Here is a 16,817-nt window from a genome sequence, read left to right as displayed (position 1 = left end):
AAAAAAAATAAAGTTTTTATTCTGAATAATAAAGAGTTAAGAACATGTTATTCACAGCGCAAGGGAAGGGAGAGCCCTTCATGACGTGGGGAGTTGGGAAACTCGTCTGTAAATTCACACGAGGATCCGCTCGCCCACCCGAGGGCCCCGCGACGCCTTTTCAGCATTTCATAGTCAGGGAGAGGGACTGAGGGACTGAGTTTGTTTTTTTTTTTTCCTTTTTTCCCGGTGGGGTTTCAGGGCCCGCGGCTGCGGTCGCCTCCTCCCGTGCCCGCTGCGCGGTGCCCGCCCGGCGCGGAGGGCAGGCGGGCGCGGATCGCCGCCTCCCCGCGGGTTCGTTGTGGGGATCGGCCGCGGAGCAGCGCGGGGAGCGTCCCTGCCTCCCGCGCAGGCCAGCCGGGTGGGGGGGGCGGGGTGCGTGTGTACGGGTGAGTGTCTATAGCACGCGGGAGCCGATGAAGCCCCGCGTGGGTGCGGACGCGGAGGGTCCGCCTCGTCCCCGGGCTCTCCCGCGGGGCCGGAGAGGAGCCGGGCGGCGGCGGAGCCCCGGCGGCACTCGGGAGCGGCGCCCCGGCCAAAGCCCAAAGGCGGCTGGGGGGTGGGTGCGAGCACCGCTGCCTCCGGACACGGCTCCTTCCCACCAGCCCCGCCGCCGTGTCTGCCCTTTTCCTTAAAGAAATGGATTTTATATTTTTTCTTTTAATTTAATTTTTTTTATTTATTTTTTTTTTTGGGTTTGTTTCATTCTTGCTGAGCCGCCTTCCCTCCCCACCGCAGTCTGAAGCTGTGGGGGAGGGGCGCCTTGTGTTCCCTGTTTTCCCGCGGGGGTGTGGATGTGTGTGTGTGTGTGTGTGTGTTGGGGGCGGGGGGGGGGGGGGCACACACGGTACTGCAGAAGGGCGACTGTCCTGGCCCCAAACCGGCACCCGCGGGGGTCTCCGGTCTGCCTCGGCTCGAGGTGGAAGGCAGAAATCCGCAAGCGTGTGCTTGAATCCGATTTTTCTTCCTTTCAGGCGAAATGTCTGTAATTTTTAGATTGAAACTTGAAAGATAAATCAAAACGGACCTTAATAGACTAGGTAAAATATACCCCTGCACGTTTATAAAGACATATTCATATGCTGTGTAGATAATAACGCACGCTGTTCACCATCTGTATCTTTTAGAGCACAGCAAAAAAAATGTCGCCATTTTGGTCTCATGCTGAAATATTATTAATCTTTGGGCTTTATCTAGTTCCCAGAACCATCCTTGCCTGATGCTGAAACATTGTCATGCATCCATGAATCTATATAGAGCTTTTCTGCATAAATAGATAAAGCATGCTCAGTCAAAGAAAGGGATTGCAAATATATTTATACGGCGCTGTTTATTGTATACAGAGATATGTAACCGTGGAAGGAAGGGTTATGTAGTCTGCTGTTTTTCATTGAAACCTGGTTATAACCCAATACGGACCAACGACTGATTATTATTTTGCAGGCGAAGGAAGCGTTTTTGCAACATTGCAAGACGTTGCTCGTTTCAAATGAGCTCCCGTATAAAATTCCAGCCGGCCCCCCACCCCTCGGACCGGTTAGGTTAGCTACAACAAAAGGTAACGGTACATTCGGTGATTCTTACTGTGTGGCTCCTTTAGCACCACGAATTACATTTAGAAAAATGTTCAAAGAGAAGGAATTTGGCGTTCCACCCCCCCTCCCACTTCGAAGAAAGAAAAACACAGGCGATTTTGCCCCCTGTCCAGCACCTTCTTCGGAGCTTGTAGGTTGCAAATAAGAATTTGTATTTTCGCATTTAAGATTCGCACGATTAAAAGATCCCTCTGGAGGCAGAAGTAATTGATTTGCCCAAGAATTTCGCGTCCTCTCGCCAAAGGTTTCGTTCCAGGTGGTTTTTGTATTACACTGACCACAAGAAACAAATGTGCAGAATAGAGACACCCACACAGGTTTTACTCACAAAGCCTGGTTAAAGTCCAAACCTCTCTCTTTATTATTTGTCATCCTGCTGTTAATCCCAATATTTTCCAGAGGGAGGGAAAAAAAAAAAATTAAAGAAAAGAAAAAGAAAAGACCGACCCCGAGGTAGGCACTGAGAAGCAAAATAAAAACGGACTTTTCTCACAAGCAGCCCAGTCCTCTGCCAGCATATTTTAAAAGCAGCTTTTTTCCTTGTTTACTTGCGTTTCTTGCTCTGCCTCTTTTCTCGGCCACATTTGATCTTGGAAAGAGCAAGAAGCTTTAAATGTGTTCTTAAGGGCCAGTAGCTGTCAAACCTTTTGGCGGCCAAGATTGATCGCACGCAGACACCACCAGAGCTTTGTTTGGACTAAAAGCAAGAAAATTAAACCCCTTGCATTTTCCAACAGCATCGATATTTGTAAGGCATCCCTTTTCAGGGATTAAATGACAAGTCTCGTTCTATATTTTATTTAAACAAGCAACCACCAAAAAGCCCATTTAAAGCCTCCCGGCCCCTCCCCTCCCCCTCTCTCCAATGCCTTCGCAGATATGCTACATCTTGTGGGTGCATTAACTTAAAACCGATTTTTTTAAATGCACTTCGTGCAGTCTGGATGCAGACTGATCCGCTGAGTGCTTGTGGTCTTGTTTTCTTCCCCCCCCCCCCTACTTTTTTTTTCTTTTTTTTTTTTTTCTTAAATTACGAAGACACTTGCCGACCCCTTTTTGGCAACTTCAAAAATAAAGCGAGACGGCACCGCATCGCGCTGGCGATGGTCCCTGACTCCTCGAGGACGCGGCGAGCGGCTCGGAAGCGCCTTCCCCCCCGGTCCCTCGGCGCATCCCACCCCACCCCGCCGGGCACCCCGGGCTCCGAGGGAAGGCAAGCCCCGTCCGGGCTGCCCGGGGCGGCTCTGACCATAGGATTCATCGGGCTGGCGACTGTGGCCGTCATTGTCATCGCCCTCTCGCCTCGGTCTGGGTGGAAAACTGTGCCCAAAGTATCCAAATTCGGGACTTGCCTCGACCTAGCAGGGGCGACTGGAGACGGCGGCGGCGAGAGCCAAGCGTCGGAGGCGAATGCCGTCTCTCAAGTCATAACCCGGCGGCATTTTCGCTCTGCCTGGCCCCGTGAAAACAAACCCGCTACCAGCCCATATAGTTCCTGGTAATCGAAAATACTCACCAGACCCAGCCTACTACGGTTATTAAGCAAATTATGCCAGCAGACGGGAGTATCGTTTGCAAGCTAAGGCACAGGATTTGGGGTTTTTTTTAAAGAGGCAACAGCCAGACGCGTTTGCAGCCTCGCGATTTGGCTCGCCCAGAGAGGTACTCCTAGGGTTATGTTTTACGGTCCAATCCCGGGAAGCCAACTGGAGAGGGAAGTCATGAAGCACAAGGGCTGCTGCCTATGTGATTCTTCCCCTAGAAGCAAGGTTGCTGAGGAAGATCCTGTGAAACAATGGCTCGGCACCGGCGGCCAATTGTTCTCCGTACTGTACACCCGATAGCCACCAAAAAAAAAAAAAAAAAAAAGGGGGGGGAAAAAAAAAGAAAAAAGGGGAAAAAAAGAAAAAAAGAAACAAACAAGAAAAAAAAAAAAAAGAGGAAATAAAAAGGAGCCCATCGAGGCTGAGTCGGGAAGGAGAAACTAGTTTTGGAGGAAGTGCTATTCCTAGGAAAAAATCAAGACCCTCTGCTTCAGACTTCTGCCTGGGTGCAACTTCTTATGCGGGGGCCTGGCGGTGTCAAAACTTTGAAGATTAATGGATTACTTTGTTAATGACTCAAGGCGTCAGATTGAGGTGCTTAAATGATTTGTGAGGTGCAAAGCGTTTTCCTGACAGTCCCAAACAATGAGAGAAGAGTGTGCGGGTGGAGGCGAGGGAGGCAGCAGGCTGCAGGACAAGCAGCCACACACACACACACACACACACACACACACACACTCTCTCTCTCTCTCTCTCTCTCTCTCTCTCACACACACTCTCGCACACGCACACACACACACACACACACTCACAGCCTCGCACACAAACATATCCACGCACACGCACCCTCCCCCCCGCCCCCGATCATTTCAGATTAGGACGCCAAGGGGATAGATACTCGAGATATCATTTCCCTCTTTAAAAAAAGTGTAAATAAAGCCTTTCTGGCCCCCAATGAGGCGTTCCTTCCCGACTTTTTTGGATCAATCAAACAGACAGTGGCTTCTTTTGATTAAAGCCCAAATTGTCATTGGGCAGAGGCAATCATGTGACAGCCAATTCGGTCCAATTTCAACCTTGTCTCCATGAATTCAATAGTTTAATAGTAGCACGGTCCCCATACGGCTGTAATCAGTGAATTAGAAAAAAAACACCCCACCAGCGATCTTCTATGCTATATTTTTTTATCCTCTCTCTCCTTTTTCCTGGGCCTTCCCCCCCCCGAGCCCCCTGAATCCGAGGGAACTTTTTCTCCGCGGGGGCTGCCAGTTGAAGGCCATGAATTTCGCATTTGAGCGAGAGATCGGTTTTATCAATAGCCAGCCATCGCTTGCTGAGTGCCTGACATCTTTTCCCCCTGTCGGTGATACATTTCAAAGTTCATCAATCAAGAACTCGACGCTTTCACACTCGACACTGATTCCTCCTCCTTTCGAGCAGACCATCCCCAGCCTGAACCCCGGCAGCCACCCTCGCCACAGCGGCGGCGGTCGCCCCAAGGCGAGCCCCCGCGGCCGCAGCGGCAGCCCGGGCCCCGCCGGCGCCCCGCCACCCCCGGAGTACCCCTGGATGAAAGAGAAAAAGGCGTCCAAGCGATCCGCGCTGCCGCCCGCCTCGGCCTCCGCCTCAGCCGCTGGACCTGCCTGCCTCAGCCACAAAGGTCAGTCCAAAGACTCGCCGCCGGCCCCGCCGGGCCGCTTTTTTGGCTCCCCGCAGCCCCCCGGCTTCGCGGGGGGACGAGGCGGAGGGGCGGGCGGGCGGGGAGGACGGAGCTGGCGGGGCTCTCTGGAAACCCGAACTTTCCCCAAACTTGCCTAATGCGGGATGATTTATTTGAGTTGGAGCTGACCTCTCTTGTCTCGCCGTCCTAGAGTTGGGATATTTGACAGTAATGAAGAGTGATAGATTGCTCCCGCTCAGCTAAGCAGCTGATGCATTAATTATAAATTGCGGTATGGCTAATATAAAGTTTGCTCTGGTGTGGGGAGGTTGGGGAGCTGGAGGCGGTGATTTGCGGAGGTGGCCGAGGGGCACACGCAGCACCGGGCGCTCAAGCAGCGCAGCACAATGGGTTTACTGCATCCAGAGGCGGCCATTTTGTTGCAGTTCCTATTTTATGCTATATGGACATATAGATATAGACACAGACGTGTGGAGAGAGCACTGCCCCCCCCCCCCCCACCGCCCCCCCCTCCCCCCCCCGGGATGCGATGTGCTCGGGTGCTGAAATTCAATCCGTGCATTTATCTGTTTTGTGGGTGCGTGCGTGTGGTTTTGCTTTCGCTGTTCCGGCGGTGGTGCTTTGGGGTGCGTATGCCTGTGGTGGTTGTGGTGGTGTTTTTCTTTTTCTTTTTTTTTTTTTCAACAGACCCACTTGAAATCCCCGATAGCGGTAGCGCTGGATCTAGGCGGCTGAGGACGGCTTACACCAACACCCAGCTTCTGGAGCTAGAGAAAGAATTTCATTTCAACAAGTATCTCTGTAGACCAAGGAGGGTTGAGATTGCAGCCTTGCTGGATCTGACTGAGAGACAAGTCAAAGTCTGGTTCCAGAACAGGAGGATGAAGCACAAGAGACAGACCCAGTGCAAGGAGAACCAAAACAGCGAGGGGAAATTTAAGAGCTTAGAGGACCCCGAGAAGGCGGCGGAGGAGGAGGAGGAGGAGAAATCCCTATTCGAGCAAGCCCTCAGCAACGTCTCCGGCGCTCTCTTGGAGCGGGAAGGCTACGCTTTCCAGCAGAATGCCCTCTCCCAGCAGCAGGCACAGAATGCGCACAATGGCGAGTCCCAAACTTTCCCCGTTTCGCCTTTAACGAGCAATGAGAAAAATCTGAAACATTTTCAACATCAGTCACCCACTGTTCAAAACTGCCTCTCAACAATGGCCCAGAACTGTGCAGCTGGCCTGAACAATGACAGTCCTGAGGCCCTAGATGTCCCTTCTTTACAGGACTTTAACGTTTTCTCCACAGATTCCTGCCTACAGCTTTCAGATGCAGTTTCCCCCAGTTTGCCAGGATCTCTGGACAGTCCCGTAGATATTTCTGCTGACAGTTTTGACTTTTTTACAGACACACTCACTACAATTGACTTGCAGCATTTGAATTACTGAGAAATTAAAGACATCCTCTCCAAGGGTCCTGCTTTCTCCTCCTTATTCTTCTTTATTTTCCCCATGAATTAATTTTATTTTTTTCCCCTTCCCTCTTCCTGGTCAGTATTTTCTGTTTATTACCTCCCTCTGCTGTGCTATTTTGCTGTTTCTGACAAAGTTTTAGTTGTGTTCAATTTTAACCTAGCCACATTCTAGGTCCTTCTATGAAAGCAATATATGAGGTCTGTAAGAAAGTGATCATATAGGAATTGTATCTTCACTTTCTTTTTATTTTTGTATTGCATTAGGATGCGTTGTCATAAGTATTTTTGGTAGAATAAATTCTTGTTTGCTACAAGGAGCTTTCTCTTTTTTTTCTTTCTATTTCTCCCTCTCTCTTTCTCTCTCCTTTCAAGACTGATAACATGATGGGTGTTTCTTCCCCTCTCTCCTACTCTTAATTTACTAGCAATCAAAATCCAACATTCTGACTACAAGCTCTCCCCTTTTGGCAATTTAGGACATTTATTTGAGAGGAAAACCACATTTGAACGCTTTATTGCGAGGGTTCTCACAAGGGAAAAAAACCAAAACAAAACAAACAAAAAACAACAAACCAAACCAAAGAAACTAAAGCCTTTCACAGCTTTGATGGAGATCTCTTCCTTTTAATGTATAAATATAGCATTTTATCTCCGTGAGGATACAAAGCTTGGAGATGCTGAGCTGTAACAAAAGCACGAACGAGCACTTTCTCTGTTACAGGCAAAATGTAAGAGAGACTCAGTAGGATAAGCGTCTCCTGCAGAAACTAGCCTGCTCCATACACGGAAAGCTCTTTTGGGGAAATAATGCTGTTTTTCTAGAAAGTAGTGCTTAGCAGCCAGCAAGCTGTTTCAGGAAGTGTATCTTAAAAAATATCAGAGCTCACAGAGAATGCGCTTGGTTACTTCTCACGTGCTGAGCGGTCCAAGAAATCAGCCCTGGAAGGAGAGGAAACGGAGAAGTTAGTGCCTGTAAAATCAAAAGGGTGGCAGAAACGCGGGGGGGGGGGGGGGGGGGCGGGGGGGCGAAGAAGCATTTAGGGAGGAATCCGCCCCTCCGCTCGGTCCTTTAGAGAGGCGGTGCGGGGGCACAGACGAAGGTATTTTTCTGTTCAAATCTTCTTGCGGGACGAAGGACTGATAACGAAAAGGGGAACCTCTGACTTTAAAATTACAATTTCCTCGGGGGTCACCACTCTCTGCTGGAGGCAGCGAAGATGGGCTTTCGGAAATCTCCACCGAATCGCCTGCCACACGAACCCCAAAGAGGAGGGTGAGCCCCGTCCTTCGGGCTAAAGCCGAGCAACAGATGCCAGCGGGGCTCTGCCGCTCGGGGCCGGCGGATCCCGGGTGGGTGCGATCGCGGTTCCCCGTGTGCGTGTGAGTGCGTGTGGTTCCATCACACAGGCGAGCGGGGCTGGAGCGGGGGGTTTGTGGACGGGGCTCTGCTGCCCGTCCATGCGGGGAGTGTTGTCTCCCAGCCCTGCAACACGTTGTGGAGCTGGGATGCGTGGGTTATAGCTGGAAGGGCTGAACGCAATTCTTCCGAAAGTCATAAATCAAACTCTTTCTATGAATGAGAATGTCATCAAAGAGATCAATTGCAGGAACACATGCACAAATAAAAATCCTCTTACGTATTTGCCGGGGCTGGGGATCCCCGTCTAAAACCATTAAGTGAGAAGGCGTTTAGTCATAATTCATTTTTATTGCTCTTTTAAAACAACAGCTTGGCTGAGCTGCGGACTAGGCGAAACCTCGGCCCTGCTGCTTCTCCTTCTCCCCGCTCCAGCCCTGTCCCTGCGGAAAGCGAGCAGCCTCACCGGCGTTTTAACTCCTCTGCCACTGGGTTAAACTGGATCGCAACGTGCACGTACGGGTTGGGGTTTCTTTTGTGCCCAGATTTTTGGATACTGACAAAGCTGCTTTTTTTTTTTTTTTTTTTTTTTTTTTTAAAGGAAGGAAAATACGCTACAAGATTTAAACTTCTCGCAAACTCCATTTAAATAAATGGGGGGGCTCGGCGAGCGGGAGTCGTCTCCGAGTCTCCCGGTGAGCCCTGAGGCCATAGAGGGGACACACTCCCACGGAAAAGCCTGAAGAGCCGGGATCGCCCCCTCGGCCCCAGTCTCGGGGCAGGAAACGCGGAGCGGAGCGGCGGAGGGGCGCGGAGGGGTCGGGCCGGCCTGCGGGCAGAGGGAAGGGGCGGCAGCTCCCCCTCGCCGGGCTGCGGAAGGGGGGGTGGGGTGTTCCCTCTGTTCTGGCCCTTCTCAGTGATGTTGATCCCACGCACAGCACAGGCAGCAAACCCCCAAAGCCCCACCAGAGATACGATGCAACAAAAGAGACAATGGCACGAAAAAGGGAGAGAAAAAAGGATTTCAGGATGCTGGAGAGTGTAAGAGAGGTGCTGTAATTCGGCGGAGTTTACGGGTAAACCCGTTCTATTTATAGTAAAATATATTTTTTTTTTTCTTGGCTGGCTGAAAAAGCGCTGAAAAGATGCCAGCTCTTTTATTAGTAAACAGTCCCAGCGGCCTGTCTTTTTTCTCTGCCTTATGCAGTATTTATCACAACTGGTTTACAAGAATGAAATAAATGTGTTTACAGCTGTAACTGTAGCCAAAATTGGTGCAGTATAATGCCATAAATGCCTCTAGAGTGTTGTTGCTCTTGTCCTCCACCCCGCCCTCCTGGAGTTTAAGAAACTGAACCTTTCCAGAGGGCTGTTAACCACCCGTGTTTGCGTAGTAAATCAGAATAAATAAAAATACTGAGGGCATACGGATAGATGCGTGGTGGAGAGAGCAGCCCTTCAGTTTTGGCTGGCAATAGAGAGGCCATGGCATGAGTTAAGGGCTGACCTAGTAGTGGTAGGAGAGCTTTGCACCTAGGAGAGGATGTTGTAGTTCATGTGGGAGGGAGGAGCTTGAGGGTTTCTCTGTGTGTGTGTGTTCATGAGCAGGGAGAGGTGGCGGGGTAGAAGAGCCCTTTGGATTTTAAAACAAGAACCTAGAGTGAGAACAGAGAGACGAAGGCGCCGGCTGGAAATGCACCTGCAGAAATAGAGGGGGCAGCCCCTCCTGGGACTGGTGGCAGGGGACGTGACTTTCCATCCATCCATCCATCTATCCTCGAGGTTAACGCTTCGCAGGACGCCTCTCTGAAGTGTGGTGGTGCCGTCCTCTCTCCCTGCAGACGACTGGATGCCCCGGGACGGAGAGACGCCCGGCCTTTACCTCCCCTTTCCTTTTCCACACACATAAACCGAATATGAGGTCGCAACCCACATCCCACCACAGACCATTTTCTTTTTTTTTTTTTGCTTCCCGTGGGGGTGGCGAGGGGTAGGTTTGAGTCGATGCTCAGCGCGGTTCCCGAGGGTCCTGGGGCCGCCTCTGCCACTGGCCATCTGCCACCTCCCTCCACCGCCGGCCCGGGTGGCGGAGGGCAGGGACAAAGGGGCCGGGGCGGCGGGCCCTGCGCCTCCATCCACCCCTCTGCCCCTGCCCCGGGCCGCCTCCCCGGGCTGCCGGCCTGCGACCCGCGGCACCCCGGGCAGCCTTCCCCTCCGCCCGGTCCCAGGGCGTCAGCGACGCCGCGGGGACCCAGCAGATGGGCTGCGGAGCCCGCGGGACCCCGCCCAACCACCCGTCCCCCTGTCCCCGGCTCCTCCTCCCCTACCCCAGCCCCGGGCTGGCGCGGGTGAGCCCGGCGGAGGTGCGGGGGGAGCGGGGACGCTAGCCAGGGGGAGGCCGGTGGGCCTGGGAGAGCACAATAGCCGTCAGTCCCAAAAGCGGCTCATTTCCATGCTAATGTCCGCGGCCGCCTGGTGATGCGGCTGGACAAGCCCCTTTAACTCTTGGCGTCGCGTCGCGTTGGGACTGCGGTGGGGCAGGACCAGCGAGATCCCTCGGCCCCGTTCCCATCCCCATCCCCGTTCCCATCTCCATCACCACCCATATCCTCGACCCATCCCTGTTTTCCGCCTTATTCTCATCCCCATCTCCATCCCCGTCCCCATAGCAGCCCCCAGCCACATCCGCGGTCCCATCCTCATGCCCCTCCCCACGCCCTCAGCGCTGTCCCCGCCGCCCCCCTCGACCCCCCCCCGGCCCGTACCGCGGACCCAGACCCCCTCCCCCCCTCCCCGCGGCCCGGGCCGGGAGACGGGCGGCGGCGGAGGTGCCCAGCGCCAGCTTGACAGCGCCGACAGCCGGGGGGGGCGCCGGGGCACCCTGGCTGTAGCAGCACTCACTCACCCTGGAGGGGACGGCCGGTGGGCTCGGCGGGCCGGGCGCAGCCTCCGGGTCTCTCCTGCCTTCCCCTCTCGGCCGGCGGGCGGGACCACGGCGGCGGTGGCGGCCGGGGGACAGCTCAACCCAGCCCAGCCCAGCCCAGCCATGCCCGCCCTTCCCCCCCTCCCCGGGGGGCGGCCGCCGCCGCCCTGCCCCGCGGTGCCGCGCCGCGCCGTGCCGCGCCGTCGGAGCGCTCGGCGTTTAAATGCCCCCGACGCGGCGATCTATCAGCGGCAGGAGCCGGGAAAGTCCCGCAGGCGCCGCAGCCATTGGCTGCCGCCCCCCACGTGCCTGCCCGCTGCCTGTACCTTCGTGTCATTTTCCTGCCGGCCCCATGGAGGAAGTGGGAAAGTTGGCGCGGCCCCGCCGGACGCTGAAGACCCGGTGGCGGCGTGACAGAGGGACGCGGCGAGGATGAGCTCCTTCCTCGAGTACCCCGTCCTCGGCGGCGAGGCGGGGGGCTGTGCCGCCCGCGCCTACCACCCCGACCACGGGATTACAACTTTCCAGCCCTGCGCCGTCAGCGCCGGCAGCTGCAGCGGGGAGGACCGCTTCCTCGCGGGCCGCGGGGTGCCCATCAGCCCCCACCGCCACCACCACCACCCCCCGGCCCAGCCCGCCGCCTACCAGCACCACGGCGGCCTGGGGGTGTCCTACGCGCACCCCGCCTGCGGCCCGACCTACGGCGCGCAGGGCTTCGGACCGGCGTACGGCCCCTACCCCCTGGGGCAGGACGCGGAGCTGGGCGGAGGGTTCCCCCCCTGCGCCCCCGCCGTGTACTCCGGGAGCATCTCCTCCTCCGCCGCCGCGCAGCACCCGCACCAGGGCTATGCGGGGGGCCCCGCTCAGTACGTGCCTCCCCCCTACGGGCAGGAGCAGCAGAGCCTGCCCCTGGGCACCTACAACCATGCCCTGTCTCCCCTCCACGCCGGCCACCGGGAAAACGCTCGCTCCCCCTCCGCCGAGACCTCGCCGCCGGCGCAGACCTTCGACTGGATGAAAGTGAAAAGAAACCCACCCAAAACAGGTCAGTGGCCGGCTGGAGGGCCGGGCCGGGGGCCGCTGCTCTCCGTCTCTCTCTCTCTCTCTCCCTCCCTCTGCCGTGGGTGCGGGGACAGCGGCGCGGTGGGCGCCCCGAGGGGCGCGGAGCGGGTGGGGCGATCCGCACCTCGGGGAGCGGCCGCGGCCGTCTGCCCGCGGCGCTGGCGCCCAGCGCCGCTTATTCCCGGCTCCCCCTCTCCGCCTCTCCCGCGGTCGTATTTCTTGTAATTCATAAACCACTTATCAAGTTTCCTCTGACACTAGAGGCTGACTCCGGTTTAGCACCTCGCACTCCATCACTCACCCTGCCGGGGCTTCCCTCTTATCCTGAGAAGTTCTCGCTCCCTATCGCTGAGCCGGTGTGGACATATTGATTACGTCGCCTATAAATCATTTGCGCTTACTTACCGCTGCATGTCCCCCCGCAGGCAAGGCTGGCGAGTACGGCTTCGTGGGGCAGCCCAACACCGTCAGAACTAACTTCACCACCAAGCAGCTCACCGAGCTGGAGAAGGAGTTTCATTTCAACAAGTACCTGACCCGGGCCAGGCGGGTGGAGATCGCCGCCTCCCTCCAGCTCAACGAGACGCAGGTGAAGATCTGGTTCCAGAACAGGCGGATGAAGCAAAAGAAACGGGAGAAAGAGGGGCTGCTGCCCATCTCCCCCGCCACCCCCACGGGCTGCGAGGAGAAGGCGGAGGAGTCCTCGGAGAAGTCCTGCTCCTCGCCTTGCAGCGCCTCGCCCGCCTCCTCCGCCTCCGACACGCTCGCTGCCAACAACTGAGCCCCGATGCGCCCCGACGGCCGCCCCTCGCCACCGCCCCGCCACCGCAGCTCGTCTCCTCTCGCCGCGTTATGTCCGTCCCTCGCTCGGTCCCTCGCTCGGTCGGTCTCCCCGAGAGGTCCCGCCGCGCCGGCGCCCCCCCCTCCGCCCCCAGCCGCCTGGCCCCGGGGGTGCCGGCTCCACCGCCCGCTCGCCTTCCAGCCGGGTCCCGGCGCCTTGGTGCCGGGGGATTTTCTTGCGCCCCCCCCCCCCCCCGCCCCCTTTCTGCTGGAGGAGCTGTGCTGGCACACGCGTAAGGGTCTCCCTCTTCCGTTGCAAGGACGCTCCTCCGAGTTTCCCTGAGTGAAAGACAGGTTATCTAGGGTACATAACCTCACGAAGAGATGCACTATTGCAAGTGTTTACATGACTTATAGGACTTTCATCCCCTTAATTTAATGTATTCTTTGTTCGTGTCTATGAGTTTATTGCTTGTAAATACTTTGTCCGAGAGATTTATCTTTTTACAGATTTTTCTAGAAATGACGTTTCGATTATCAGGTTAAGCAGGGTGAGCTCATTCGCCAAACTGGATCCACTTTTATATTGGTAAAGCCGACGACCGCATCAAGTAAACCGTCTTAAGATCAAGCAGATACCTCAAAAAAAAGTAGCGCTATTTCTTTAAACGTGACAAACAAGGCTTCAATTGCACTAGGTTTTGTAAACCTTACCCGGTGTGCTTATCCCCCTCCCGCCCCCCCCCCCCCCCCAAGCTGTGCTGGATTATACTCAACCGAAGGGTATAAGCGTCCAAAAGACCTCACCTCTTCCTATTTTCATATTAACCTTCCTCTAGACTTGATGTCTTTTCAACCTACTCGTGAATGTGACGAATGGCCAAATGAATGTATCATTTCTGTGGTTGGTGTCTGGACCATTGCATGACGCACCGTGCTTTGCTGTACTGCGGGTACACTGAGTTCTATCAGTTGTTGTGTGTGAGCGAAATGTCCTCCTGATTTTCTGTACAATCATGAAAGGCTCTGGGATTCCGCTGGTGATGGAAGCCAGGGCAGGATTTACGGGTCCTTATAATGTCTGTAATAAATATATTCCACTTTCAGGTAGCCCTCGTCTGCCTACCTCTGCGTGACGTCAGCGCTGACTCACAGGCTCGGCTCAGCAGTTTGGTTTCCCTTATTTCCTACTGCTGGGGCCTTTCCATGGGGAAAGGGAGGAAGAGTCTCCTAGCACTACTCCTTATGTGTTGTTTTGCTGGTGTCAGAGCTCTGGCTGCCTGGCCTCACTCATAACACAAACCTTCTTCCTGTCCTATGCTCAAATAATATTATTTTTAGAAAATATAAGGCCCTCCTCTCCCTCCACCGTAACTGGGAGGAATTTATGATCCCGATCTATTTCTGAAGCACAAACACGAGAACTTCCTGGGTCAAGTGCTAACCTTTTCACCTCGGGATGGATGATGGCACTTATACAAACAGAGCACCCTTCAAAAGCAAAACTGTCCTCATCTAGTCTGTCCTTCCATCGCAGGCCCCTCGCCAAGGGCTGCACATTTAGGTAGCCCGGGCACTGAGCTGGTCCAGCTTCTCTCCCCCTGCCCGGTCCCAGGCTGTAATCCCCAGTGGGAGATGGCTCCCAGGTGCTTGGCAGTATGCTTCTGGCATTAACTCCGGTCCGTTCTCCCCGCTTCTTTTCCTTTCTTTTTTTTTCCCCTTGTTCTTTCCTCCCCCCCCGTCCCCGTCCCCGTCCCCCCCGTGAAAAAGAGCATGTTCTCGCAGGTAAATATCATAAGATTTCCAAGAAGTGTCAAATGAACAGTGGGTCGGGGAGCTGGGGGGAGCGTGTGTGCGGAGTAAGCGGGTGGCAGGACGGAGCAGAGACATGCTCAGCTGGACTGGGGGTGTCTCAAGTCACTGATGCCTCTTGAATTTCAGCGCAAACACGCGCAACGTCTCCATCACCCGGCCCAGCTGCGGGGGAGAGCTGCCGCACCGCTCCCGGGCTGCTCCCGGGCCGGGTTACCCACGCAGGTTTGGCTTTGCGGGACCCGCAGAGAGTCAACGCAATTTTCTTCACTTCGGTGTCAAAAGAGACAAGCCCTGATTTGCAAGGCGCGGCGGCCATATCAAGAGCTGAGCTATCTGCAAGGGAGAAGGGCTGTCTCCAAAGGCTCCCGCCGATGCCTCTATTTCTTTCATTTCCCCGCCTGCCATATACTTCACCTTTTGTTTATTAGTGTAAAGCCACAAAGCAAAACAGATGGCCTTCTTCCAGAGACTTGGATGTGTTAAAGTGGCATTTGCATGCCAATGAGGGCATTTCAATATCGAAATCTGGATCTAAACATTGCCGGAATCCGGATCTGCAACCCGGCTCCCTCTGTGTTGACTTAATGCCTTAGAAAGAGCGGCCATAAATTATAGCCTAAATGCGAGAGACAAGACACTTGTCAGTGCGTCAATCTGCGGTGAGCGATTCATCGGCAAAGAATCCCGTTTTCTTCCAAGTCCAAACCCCGGTTTATCTTCTCTTTTTTCTTTCTCTCTTTCTTTCTTCCCCTCGCCCCCTCCCCGCCCGCAGCCCTCATCGATTTCAAGCAAAGACACCCCAAACCTCTGGATTCTGGCTCATTTTTTTCGCGTTACTATTATTTCGATAAGATCAGCCTTTCGGGTCAGGGAGTGTGAGGAAGAGAAATTAAAATCTCTAGTTTAGATTTTCTACCACAAGAATACCGCTGGAAAAAAAAATTCAGTGTGCTTTGGCCTGACGGAAACACTAATTTGCCTTTCAGGTAGTAGGGATTCTTTTGTTTTTACACCTTTTAAAATTTCTTTAAAATTCTCTCTCTAAAGTCTCAGGGGGGGAAATGAATTAAAAAAAAAGAAAAACAAAAACACCCAAAAAACCCATCCCGAACCTCGTCCAAACGTCAAACGGAGTTTAGCATCTTCCTATCATACTTAAGGCCATTTCTGGTGTTCACCTTTAAAGTTTACTTTTGGAGGCTATTGAGATGCTTTGGTGTTTTCCTCTGGGGCAATCAGATTGAAACCGATCAATATTTACTCAGTCTGAAAGGGCTGTTGAAAAGGCAGCTAACAACAAACTGCTTAGCTGCTCTCCCCTCTTTAATCTCAGGTTCACCGAAAGTTCAAGCAGAAATGAATTCGGTGATGGGTCACTTTAGAATAAGTCCCAGTGGTTAATCTCACAGCCTTGGTAAAGGCAACAATTACAGAGTCATCGCTCTCCTTCTCTCCCTCTCGCTGTCTCCCCGGCAGCGGCAACTTTCCTCTCATTTTTGCCCAGCAGTTTTTACTAAATCTCATCCGCTTGCCGCTATTTTGCGGAGACAGCAATCCCCCAGCATCTCCCCCGCGCCCGCGCTGCAGCCGACGCCGGCGTAAAGGCGGGGAACCCCCGGCGAGAGGTACCGGGGGTGCGGGAAAAAAACCCTCCCGCAAAGGATCTGGCATTTTCAAGGCGGAAGGGGGGGTGGTGTGTGCGGGAGCAAAAGGAGAGAGGTGCTTGGGGTTTTCTCCCCGGCAGCGGCTGTGGGGGGGGCGGCTGGAGCCGCGCCCGGCGGCTGGAGGCGCTGGCGGAGCCGCGGGGCTGTGTCCCCTTCTCCATCCTTTATGGGAAAAGAGCAGGGAGAAATCCGGGCAAAACGCGATGGACGTCGCTGCTAATTGCAGGGACTCTTCAGAGGCCAAAGTTCACGTAATCACCGCATAAATGCATGCGTAATAGGGATTTATTAGCACCTCTCTAATGGCAACTCACGTTCGGGCTCTAGACTCGAGCGGGTTTTCACCCACAAATCGGTCCTTAGGAGCTGCCCCCCTCCCACCCAGGCATTGCCGGGGGGGCCCGGGCACTACTGGAGATGAACTCCCGGCCGGGCCCCGGGGAGGCTCTGGGCCGGGCCGGGCCCCGGGGCCGCCAGCGGGAGAGCCTGGGGGGCCGCTCCCTACCCGCGGCACGGCGGGGACGGGGGGGTCTGTCATCTTTTAGGGAAAAGAATAGTTTCAGAATGTTTTTCCGCATAAGCTTAGGAGCAAGATCTCTTGTTTGTTATCCCTTAGCAGTTGGCTCCGTCAGATCGCAGTGAATTGGTAACCACAAAAAGGGATACATAAATAATTCAACGAATAATATATGAATAAATAGCAATATCATATTTTCCTTCCTTCCTTCCTTCCTTCCTTCCTTCCTTCCTTCCTTCCTTCCTTCCTTCCTTCCTTCCTTCCTTCCTTCCTTCCTTCCTTCCTTCCTTCCTTCCTTCTTCTTTCTGCCTTTTTCTCCTTCTGTCTCACTTTTTCTCTTTCCCTCTTTCTCTCTCTTTTTCCCCTTTCTCCCTTTCCAAA

General features: G+C 54.4%; 2 protein-coding genes and 1 long non-coding RNA gene across 3 annotated transcripts; 2 read left to right on the top strand and 1 right to left on the bottom strand.

Moving 5' to 3' along the window:
• The first annotated feature begins 4,186 nt into the window (after positions 1–4,186).
• On the top strand, positions 4,187–6,830 carry HOXA2 (homeobox A2). The gene is made up of 2 exons (XM_074900451.1): positions 4,187–4,838; positions 5,547–6,830. The coding sequence occupies exons 1-2, from the start codon at positions 4,457–4,459 to the stop codon at positions 6,290–6,292; spliced, it is 1,128 nt and encodes a 375-aa protein (XP_074756552.1). The 5' UTR covers positions 4,187–4,456; the 3' UTR covers positions 6,293–6,830.
• Positions 6,831–6,832: 2 nt separating this feature from the next.
• Positions 6,833–10,710, bottom strand: LOC141958029 (uncharacterized). Its single transcript, XR_012633226.1, has 3 exons — positions 10,581–10,710; positions 9,375–9,567; positions 6,833–7,257 (listed from the first exon to the last, which is right to left on the bottom strand). It is a non-coding gene; the product is annotated as an uncharacterized LOC141958029 (long non-coding RNA).
• A 144-nt stretch (positions 10,711–10,854) lies between these two features.
• On the top strand, positions 10,855–12,549 carry HOXA1 (homeobox A1). Its single transcript, XM_074900452.1, has 2 exons — positions 10,855–11,643; positions 12,086–12,549. The coding sequence occupies exons 1-2, from the start codon at positions 11,031–11,033 to the stop codon at positions 12,439–12,441; spliced, it is 969 nt and encodes a 322-aa protein (XP_074756553.1). The 5' UTR covers positions 10,855–11,030; the 3' UTR covers positions 12,442–12,549.
• The last annotated feature ends 4,268 nt before the right edge of the window (positions 12,550–16,817 follow it).

This window comes from Athene noctua, chromosome 2 (assembly GCF_965140245.1).
Source record: "Athene noctua chromosome 2, bAthNoc1.hap1.1, whole genome shotgun sequence".
Taxonomy (NCBI): Eukaryota; Metazoa; Chordata; class Aves; order Strigiformes; family Strigidae; genus Athene; species Athene noctua.
The sequence above is the reverse complement of the archived record's forward strand: the minus strand, read 5'-3'. Positions and strand labels throughout refer to the sequence as shown.